We start from the raw sequence: 9,714 nt of genomic DNA on the forward strand, positions 1-9,714 counted from the left end.
AAAAGGAGAGCGAATATTAGAAGTACATTCACAAGGTGGCCCGAAAGAAAACTACAAATGCTAATGTTGCTGTGTGTCTGTTGGATGTGTAAATGGGCTGCTACCATGTTAACCATATCAACTTTATATGGAAATAATACATGAGTGTTGAGCTTGGGGTTTTTTTTGTGGCAAGTTTGAATATAGTCATCTAGTCATGAGTCATGATATTTTTATTGTGCAATCCTGATGTGGTTGGGGTTATTTGTTGTTAATAAAGTTTTGGAACTGGGGATAGAGAGTTTTTTTGAGATATATAACAGCCCTCAAATATACATTATATAGAATTAGAAGTAGTGGTTATAGTAATGTAAGAATATGATACCACATCTCAGAACAGATGGTGTACAAAGAGAAACTAACTTGACACAAAATGTGGTTATTTAGGTTTCCTTTATTTGATGTTAGCACTCGATCTTTCTCGACCTTCTGTGAATTTATCACAAAGTCTGTCATTCAGATCTAATACTACAGGAACATGCATTTTTTTAGTATCAAAATGTAATACAGTAAATGTAATAGATTACAGAGGTATGTTTGTTAATCTTGAAAATGATTATATCTTGACCCACACGACCACATTCTGTAAATGTAAATCAAGCAGAAAGCACTTTGAGATAAACAAAGTATTTTTGCTGGTTGTTGATATCTAATAATGGCTCTGAAAAAAAGAATAATAGGAATTGAAAAAGAATAGCTGCATTAGAAAACAAAATGACACTTGTACTGTATGTCATTATTGCCATAAATGTGCTTCGACAGGAACACATGTTTAAGCTCAGTACATGTTACGCCAGTCTTTCAGGACAGCTTCAAAGCCCTGATCTTGGACACAGTAGCTGCCACAGGGTTCAAACCTGTGACCTTTCACCACCTGATGGGTCATAAAAGGGTGCAGAAACAGCAGCGTTGCTTTTGGGGCAAAGGCTCACTTTCCTCAGGTGGAGGCGCCTCAGGAGCTGGAGATTCGTCCTTACACTCTGACACTGAGCCACTGGAGGTTGACAACAGCCTCCCACGCACCAGGTCGGCAGCTTTTCCATCCATGACAGACAAGTCTGTCACCGTTTTCTCTCTCAGCGACATGTCTCCATCATCATCATCATCAATCAGCACAAACTCCTTGAGGTAAACCATCCCTACCCCGTGGAGACTGTGGTTCTCTCCTGATTCCTCAGTGTGGGCGTCTACAAAAGTCAGAGTTGAAGTCTCTGTCAGGGTCTCATGTGGGTCTGTGGAGTTGTCGTCTGTCCCTGAATAGGCCTGGCTGCTCGAATCCATCATCCACATGGAGTTCCTCTGAACACTCTGGTCTTTCATGCTGTACCTCTGGTCTGGGCTGTTGGAGATGATGTCTGGCATAGACAACATCTTGCCGGTGCCATCGTGGTTGGTGACCTGGTCTCTCCTTGTGTGGGAACTGTGCTCTATGGTGTGGCCATTCCCAGGATACATTTTATAAGCCACTTTCTGGTAGTCATGGTAGACCTGCACACTGCTGCCTCCTGTTGGTGAAGGGAGGGGGATGCTGGCAGTGTCTCCTTTTCCTTGCTTCTTCATGTATTTCTCTTGACTGCACTCAAACAAAGCAGAAAATTGAGCGTGAAAGTTCATTCTTGACATTGAAAATCATCAGATGTGATTGAAAGCCCTGGAAAAAGCTAGAAAGTGGACCTTGAGTTGACAGACTTACTTTCTCTACAGTGGCACACTAAGTCCACCTTTTGGACCTAATACCAATAATTAATAAATAGTATACTTGAATGGAAAATAATGTAATCTCTGGAATGGAAATTATTATGACTGAATATATACTGTTTTATTTTCATATTTTTTACCTTTTGTTGTGTTGCTTTCGATTTGAAACAGACAAGCTAAGCAGGAAACCTACCAGCTTTGATGTAGCAACATATACTGTAACAAGACTTTATGAACATGGTTTCTTATAAAGTATTTTTTTTCAAAAACAAGATATTTAGTTCTATAGGCCTAAATACAGCAAAACTCTCTGGAAAATATATATCTGACTCGTTGGGTATCTGGTATTTTAAAAGCTGGAATCAAATTGCTTTCATCCAGAACCTTTACTATACAATAGAGCTGAGTCACAAAGTTGGTTGCATGAGACCATTGCTTGCAATTTTGCAAAAAATCCATCTGATTATTCTTTTTAAATTTAATCTCTGGAAAAAAGACCATTTCAGGATATAAAGATGGCTACCAAATTAAAGCCCAACACCTTACTAATTGTGTTGGAGTCTAACACATCGCTCCAAAATCTCCCATAGGTGTTCAACTGGGATGTGATCTGGTGACAGTGAAAGCTGTGGCATATGATTCACACCAATTTCATACTCATCAAACCATTCAAGGAGCCCTCATGCTCTGCATGGTGGCATGTGAATTTGTTATGTTTCTCCTCTCATTTATTCAGGTTTTTCTTTTAATTTTCCACATGCCTGTATATTAATTACAAACTGCATACCACCATTATGTAGTATTACCATTCTTCACATGTCTGACTAACAGAGTAACTGGGGCAGGTAATAGTAAGTGCTGTGGAGTTGTTTTATGAACAACAGTGGACTGGTAAAAAAGAACAAACTGTCATTTAGTATTGGCCTCTGTGAATAAATAAATGAAACTGGAACTTTTAAAAGAAGCAAAAAATAACTTAAATTCCCTGAGGATCAGCACTTTGAGGAAGGAGACAGCTGAATTCCTCTAAAGTGCTCTAACCACGGAAGGAGTGTGTGTGTGTGTTTCATCTCTCTAAAACACACACACATACACACACTCTTCCCTTCTCCACACAGAAACAACATTTCAGATGAAGTGTATGAAGTAATCACTGAGTGACTTCAGAACATAGTTTAGGCTGTCAGATGTTTTAAAGGTACGTACTGTACAAATCTGTCATTGGCCAGACCTGCAGTACCAGAATGTAGCACTTCTGAAAAGCTTGTGTTTAAATTTAGTTCTGTGCAATGACTTTTTAAAGAGGAATACATTTGACAGCTAAATTTCGTAAAGACAAATGATGTGTTTACAATAAGTGCAACATTAATGGATTTGTTCAAGAGGAGTTTTTCCATTGTACGGCTCCACATCCTAATTGCAATGCACTCCGTACAGCAGCTTAACAGACTGACCTTCTTACACTTGACTGACTCGTATGCATGACAGAATCAGGACTCTATAAATGAATAATTACATCAATGTACATGTTCTCTGGCTTGTGGTTGTGACTGAGCAACAATAGATGAAAAATAGATATGATTTAAACACACTCATCGCATTACTGCTTTGTTCTTGGTGCTGTTTTTGTCTCAGAAAAGCCTGACAACAGCTTTAACTGTGGCAGTGGGAAGTTATACTGGCAGGACAAGAGGATATTACACAACAATTTACTATAAAATTTAAAAATTTATAGTTGACCCTTACATCCTCAGAACAGTATCTATTCACACCAGTGTTTCTGTCATCCAACTGTAATATCTTGAATTAACTCTTTCTGTGTTCCCAAATAATCACCACAGATCTACCTTATAGGATGAATGCCTTTATTACCAAGCATAATTTAATATAAATGTTTCTTCTGTTGAGTGATAGAATTTCTAAAGCACATCAACAGTCTGCAATGTTATTTCTTTTGGCAAGAAATACTGTTAAATAAGTGTCACTGCTGACACCAGCCTTTGTACAGCAGTTATCTATTCAACACCACTGCCCTACACACTGTTATATTTCAACCATACAACTGATACAAGCAGAAGAGATACAGGATTATAACATGCAGTTACAAGAGAGTCAATTTTTTATAAAAATCAAATTCAAATATTTGAAAAATGCTTTTACCTCAAGCTTTCCACAGTTGAATCCTTCCCCAGAAGTTTCTGTAATGAAAATCACATGGCAGAGGTGGAACAACCCAGCATGCTCCTCTCTGATCTGCAGCACAGCTGATGAAACAGACTTCTCCTCTGCCTGGACGTCTATAAACAGAGACTCTCTGCACACACCCTCCCCTCACCCTAGAAACTACAACTCCACACAGTGTGTGCGGGAAGGCAGTCACAAGATGCTCCTCAGATTGCAATCACACCATCAATAACGCTTTTTTCTTTGTTACTGCTGAACTTCTGTGATTTTCAAGTAGAATGATCATCTCATTCATAGTTGCACATTGATGAATCTTGTAAAAAAAACATCAGTATATACAGAACATAAAATGAGACATTCACCTTTTTTTGGACAACTGTTCTCATTTAATTAGAGGAAAAGGCAATATAACAAAAAGGTAACATACCAAGAAACACATACTCTCAATGAGAAGGTATGGAATGATTGAGGTCAGAGGACATACTTCAAACCCAGTATGAAATTAATGCTAAATATGAAGCTATCATAGCCACTTATTGTAGCTTAGCTTAGCATAAAGACTGGAAACAGGGGCAACAGCTAGCCTGACTGTTCAAAGATAACTAAATCCACCTACCAGCACCTCTAAAGTTCTCTAATTAACACATTATATCTAGTTTTCCACCCATAAAGCGTTATTTGTGGTTTTACGGGTGGTTATGTACCGGACTATTTAACTTAACAAACAAGATATAACATGTTAGTGACCTTTAGGTGCTAGTAGGTGATCTTTTTAACCTTTTAACAGAGCCAGGCTTGCTGTTTCCCTCTGTTTTCAGTTTAAGCCAGCTGTCTCCTGGCTGTAGCTTCATATTTAGTTTACAGACATAGTTCTATCTTCTCATTTAACTCAGCAAGAAAGAATAAAATGTCGAATTAAGCTATTTTTGATATATTGCTCAACTTGAATTTTAAATGGCAAGTTTCTATCATTTTAAAGAAAAGGGAATGAACTATTGAAGTGGTAATCTTGAGTAAACCTGACATTCAATCTTTGTATGATGAATATTAAAATAGTCCATTGTTTTCATTAAAAGGCATCTCAGAAAACCACAGATTATACCTCCAGTCTTTTCTTCCCTTCTTGTACAAAAGAAATCATGCTAGAAACCATCTCCGTGATTCCTTTATGAAGTGTTGCGGCAGTGCAGGGATGCATGAAAAGCCACTTTTCTCAGTCCCATGCACTGAATGTGTTCCAATAAATAATACAGGAGGACAGACTTTGACATACATGAAAGCTGCAAACAGCATTATCAGAGGGATCAAATATTGAAAAGTCTTCTTTCCCTGCAGGGATGATCTCTGCATTAGTCTAACTGGTAGACATGGCATCTGACAAAGTGTTCATGTACAGTAAAACCTATGAAACCTGCAGGACAAAATCCTGCTGATAATGCTTTAGAAATATATTAAGTGGATATAATCAATATTTTTATTGTAACAATTGATCACACAATTACTTGTAGGTGAAAGGAGTCACTGTAGTGAGGAAGCTGAAGCACAAAATAAACATCTGATTCTATGGTTCCCCTCAGCTCTATTGAACATTTTAGTGTCTTTTAGCTAAGTGTTTTGATTGCTGTTTTGTTCAGTCTCACTGCTCTCATTGACATTGTTTCCAGCTGCAGCAGTCCACTGTTTTCAGCAAAAAAAAACAATTCAAAAAATCACTGTACACTACCTGCCCAGCACCAAAAGACAGACAGACAGACATAGTTGGGGAATAACTAGTTAACATATTGGACCATTTTTAAACATTGTGTTTTCGTAGTTAGCTGCAGGTACAATAATGCTGATGATAGAAGAATATTCTAACATTATTATAGGTATTGAAGTACTGAAGTGGTTGCGCTCACTAAAGCTAAAAACATTGACAATTTAAGAGGAGACCCAAACATCCATTAATAAGTGTTCCTATACTACTAAATGGACATTAACACTACAATATTTTATTTTATGATCATACAATATGCCGTCCACATTGAAAGAAAACTAAACTGAAAATGTACAATATCAGCATTTAATTGCGTTTTGACAGAGCTACAAATAACCTCCTTCAATGTTGATCAGGACTTCGTAATCACTCCCACCATGTGAGATGAGCTGTTTCCATGTTGCTGCATGTGGAAGTTGAGGCCTCGGTCAGACGACTGTTCCTCATTTGTGATCATCTCCCAAAACTTGATTGTCACTTTGCCTGGTACCAACAGAGGCTCCTTAAACTGGGTGGTGATGTTGATTGGCGCTGTGATGACTCCAACCCCTGATGACACAACAGAACAACAAGAAGCTCTGACCAGTGATGAGGACTGAGAACAACTTAACTATGTGACTACAGACTTCACTGTAGCAGGAAACACACAAATGTAACTAGGAACATTAACAAAGGACATATAAACGCTCGCATGATGTGGCTATAAGTGGAATTACAAAGTCAACCACAAAATCAATGACCTCAATACATTTGGGTACCTTTGTGCTTTTCTATTTCAGCCAAGCAGACAGACAGCATCCAGACACTTGGTGCAGTCTGCAATCTGTATCCAAACAGCCTGGCTGGCAGATAGAAGAGCTGATAGTCAGAGAAGGACCAGACACACTGCAGACAGGTACTCCTGGGAACTCTGATCTCAACCTGCTTCACATTTTCTGGCACAGGCTCATCTATCTGGCCTGTCAAAACAAGGAAACATAACCAGAATGAGAAAACTTTGACTCAGCCTACACTCATGTTCAGTATATTGTGTTCTGTGAGAGCCTCTTGTTTGGACCCCAACCAACTGTTCCCTCTCAGTTCTAATGTTTCCACTGTGCTTCATTGTTGAATGAATACATTCTAAGCAGAAATCACTGTAAAAATGCTCACTCTTATTTTCTTTCTTGGCTAAACATCTGCTGGCTTTGTGGAGCTTGTTTTTGGACAGGAGTGTCAAGACACTTTCCCACACTAGACTTCCACAACGTGAAGTGGCAGACAGACAGATGTCCACCTCCACCCCTGCATCAACCTGCCGGTACTCCAGGACTCGAACCTGCAGCATGAATGGACCCTTCTTCAGCTCATCGACTGGCTGATGGGTTTTCAAACTCTGGCGCACACGAATCAGACCTGAAAAAGTCATTCACAGTCACTGCAAGATCATCACCTCTGATTACAACTGTGATGAAACCCTGGATGCAAGGGATCAGGAAAGCACTCAAGGTGTATGAAACATCTGCAAAAATACATGCTGGAGCGATCACTTTAAAAAAAGTATTTGATGAAATGGATCGGCTGAATGGATGTCTTACCTGCTGGGCTCAGCATGAACTTATGATCTGTCAGGAGAATAAGCAGCAGTCTGCGGCAGAGAAACTCTGGGAAGCACAGTGGGATGTCTCTGTACTCACTGTCTGGATAATCCCAACCATACCCTGCAGCACTGCAGAACCTCCTCAGCAAGGGAGTCTCCAGCCTTTTAGAGAGACAGATACACTGACGCTGAAAATGTGGATGACTATCAGCTAACTCATTCAGACAGTTTAAAAAGCTTTATCCTTAAAGATCCCCTCCAGACATGTTTTAAGATGTATATAACACAATCTGACTAGTAATGTGTGTCTGATATGGTTTTTCCACAAAAAAGTTAAATTATCTATTTATTTAAATCCTTAAAATGGCATCTCTTCCTTCTTCCTCATTTTATTTATTTACTACTTACTCACTTATTTCTTACTTACCTACCAGGGACAGTGCACATTAATCAACATTTCAGTTTCCACTTCAATATAAATGTGCCAGAGTAGTTAATGAGCTAATTTTATATTTATAGTCCCTGGGCAGGTTGACCTCATGTCATTAATACAATGCTTCTACAAGTACTACAATACATGAACACATTACAGAAGTAATATATAAAACAATGAGAGTATGTAAAGGCAGTGCCAGAGATGAAGTAGTTTGATTACTCATGATTGCAAGTTTGGTTTGCTTTAAGCCAATAAAAATCCAGCATCTATAAACATGTAAATATATTTCATTTCAGAAGTTTAACTGCTGCACACAAGATGTCTCCTACTTCACTGTAAAGTTCATTCTCAGTGTTTGTGCACTGGAAGCTTCAAGTTTCCACATCACGTTGTGATGTCACAAATCATGCTGATAGGTCCACCCATTAAAATTTGATTTTCAATGAGTATAGAGAAACTTTCCACTTTCAGCAGATGAATGTGAAATCAAACTCTGCACATACATCATTCTGCAGAGAGAAGTTCAAACATTCAACTGTAGGAACAGGAAGAAAAACACATTATTGAGTGGAGGAGGACTTACCTACAGTTGAGGATCGTGTAAACAACTTCACACTGCTTTTTAGTTGCCGGGTACAAGTGGCCTGTTCTCCGAGTCAGAGCTCTGGTCAGATATTTGATAAAAAGATAATCAAGACTTGGAAGTCTGTCGCTGGTGAGACTATTTGTTTTCAACAGCTGATGAGAAGAGTAAAAGTAAACATAAAGTAAACACACAGAACAGACAGAGAGCGACGCGCCAACGTAACTCTGCGTATTTCCCATTACTGCTCAAAATAAATCATTACGACGTAACACTAAGCGAGTTAAATTAAACTTTATTACTGCGAGTCCCTACAAATGTTTAAGTACGAAAGCTGTTGAGAGTCGTGAATACAGTCAGACTTCACTACACTAGTGACAAGTACGGAAAGCTTACTGGGACAAACAACACACTTTCGAGTAGTTTGCACACCAATAATAATTAAAGCTGCAAGCAGCGATGATCGGGCCCTCGCACCCTTGCGCACGTCGGGGCATGGCGCAGTCGTACGGCTTCTGTCACGGACATGTAGATGTCTCCAGACCAAGGCTGTGTTCAGACAGTGCGAGGAGATAAACATCACTTCCTTTGTCCACTATTTTACCTGCTGCAGGAGCTGCTGCGTTGAAATGTCGTAGGGGGAGCTATGGAGCCAGTTTGCACCAATGACTGAATATTGTCATGTAAACGTATTCAGGCCGGGACTCTTATCAAACATGTAGAGTTTCAGGCAAATCCAGCCATGTTCACTAAAGTTATAGCAATTTCCTCTGTTATGAAGAAACATCAAAACTCAACGCCACGCCACAGCCACATGCTTCAACCATAACTAAATCCTTTGATAACTTTTGATCACATAGTAGTCTAGATGACATACACTGATATTTAAGTCATTATGATGAATTCTGTAGGAGGAGTTCGTTAAAATATAAGACATGCAAAATTGCCGAAATTGACCACTAAATTCAAAATAGCTGACTTCCTGTTGGGTTTCAGCTATGGGTCCAAGAGACTTTTTATGCGCCCTGGCATGATACATGTGTGTACTGTTTTTCATACATGTAGGTTTAACGTGGGGCGGGGGCTGCTTCGTTGAAATGTTGTAGGGGGCGCTGTAGAGCCATTCTGTCACACTTATGCCAGCCACCGATATGAAATTACAGACTTTAAGAACTGCCATGTGTGTGCATAGTTTTGTGAGTTTTCAAGCATGTCTTGGCCCTTAAAAACAGCTTCGTATTTTGTGGCAAACAACGTGTTGCCATGGCAACGGCTTTTGGTGAAAACTCAAAAGCTTCACGAGTTATCATCATCAAGGTGTTACACCTTGGCTAACCGAATTTGATGTGTTTCTGACTAACCTGCTAGGAGTAGTTAGCAAGAGAGGCGCTTCAAACTTCCTGTTGCCAGTAGGTAGCCAAGAGACTTTTTGGTGCGTC

At 39.3% G+C, this 9,714-nt stretch overlaps 2 protein-coding genes across 3 annotated transcripts; both read right to left on the minus strand.

Moving 5' to 3' along the window:
* Window positions 1-416: 416 nt before the first annotated feature.
* si:ch211-12e13.12 (uncharacterized) lies at window positions 417-5,830 on the minus strand. Its single transcript, XM_067602596.1, has 2 exons — window positions 3,898-5,830; window positions 417-1,612 (listed from the first exon to the last, which is right to left on the minus strand). The coding sequence occupies exon 2, from the start codon at window positions 1,597-1,599 to the stop codon at window positions 922-924; it is 678 nt and encodes a 225-aa protein (XP_067458697.1). The 5' UTR covers window positions 1,600-1,612; window positions 3,898-5,830; the 3' UTR covers window positions 417-921.
* A 139-nt stretch (window positions 5,831-5,969) lies between these two features.
* si:ch211-12e13.1 (uncharacterized) lies at window positions 5,970-8,837 on the minus strand. Of its 2 annotated transcripts, XM_067602591.1 has the most exons (6): window positions 8,753-8,837; window positions 8,276-8,356; window positions 7,255-7,418; window positions 6,830-7,072; window positions 6,436-6,636; window positions 5,970-6,226 (listed from the first exon to the last, which is right to left on the minus strand). In XM_067602591.1, exons 1-6 carry the CDS (start codon window positions 8,770-8,772, stop codon window positions 6,030-6,032), a joined length of 906 nt encoding a protein of 301 aa, XP_067458692.1. In that variant the 5' UTR covers window positions 8,773-8,837; the 3' UTR covers window positions 5,970-6,029. The 2 variants fall into 2 exon arrangements, with proteins under 2 accessions (XP_067458692.1, XP_067458691.1); XM_067602590.1 differs by lacking the exon at window positions 8,753-8,837 and having other exon boundaries at window positions 8,276-8,681.
* Window positions 8,838-9,714: the final 877 nt, after the last annotated feature.

This window comes from Thunnus thynnus, chromosome 2, assembly GCF_963924715.1.
Source record: "Thunnus thynnus chromosome 2, fThuThy2.1, whole genome shotgun sequence".
Taxonomy (NCBI): Eukaryota; Metazoa; Chordata; class Actinopteri; order Scombriformes; family Scombridae; genus Thunnus; species Thunnus thynnus.

What these genes read in the sequence shown, in the direction of transcription:
- si:ch211-12e13.1 (XM_067602590.1), bottom strand. Translation starts at nt 8,517, where the DNA reads ATGGGAAATACGCAGAGTTACGTTGGCGCGTCGCTCTCTGTCTGTTCT. An exon ending in GTTCATGCTGAGCCCAGCAG is followed by an intron (nt 7,073 to 7,254) that starts GTAAGACATCCA and finishes TGACTTTTTCAG; the next exon opens with GTCTGATTCGTGTGCGCCAG. An exon ending in AGCCAAGAAAGAAAATAAGA is followed by an intron (nt 6,637 to 6,829) that starts GTGAGCATTTTT and finishes TTGTTTTGACAG; the next exon opens with GCCAGATAGATGAGCCTGTG.
- si:ch211-12e13.12 (XM_067602596.1), bottom strand. Translation starts at nt 1,599, where the DNA reads ATGAAGAAGCAAGGAAAAGGAGACACTGCCAGCATCCCCCTCCCTTCA.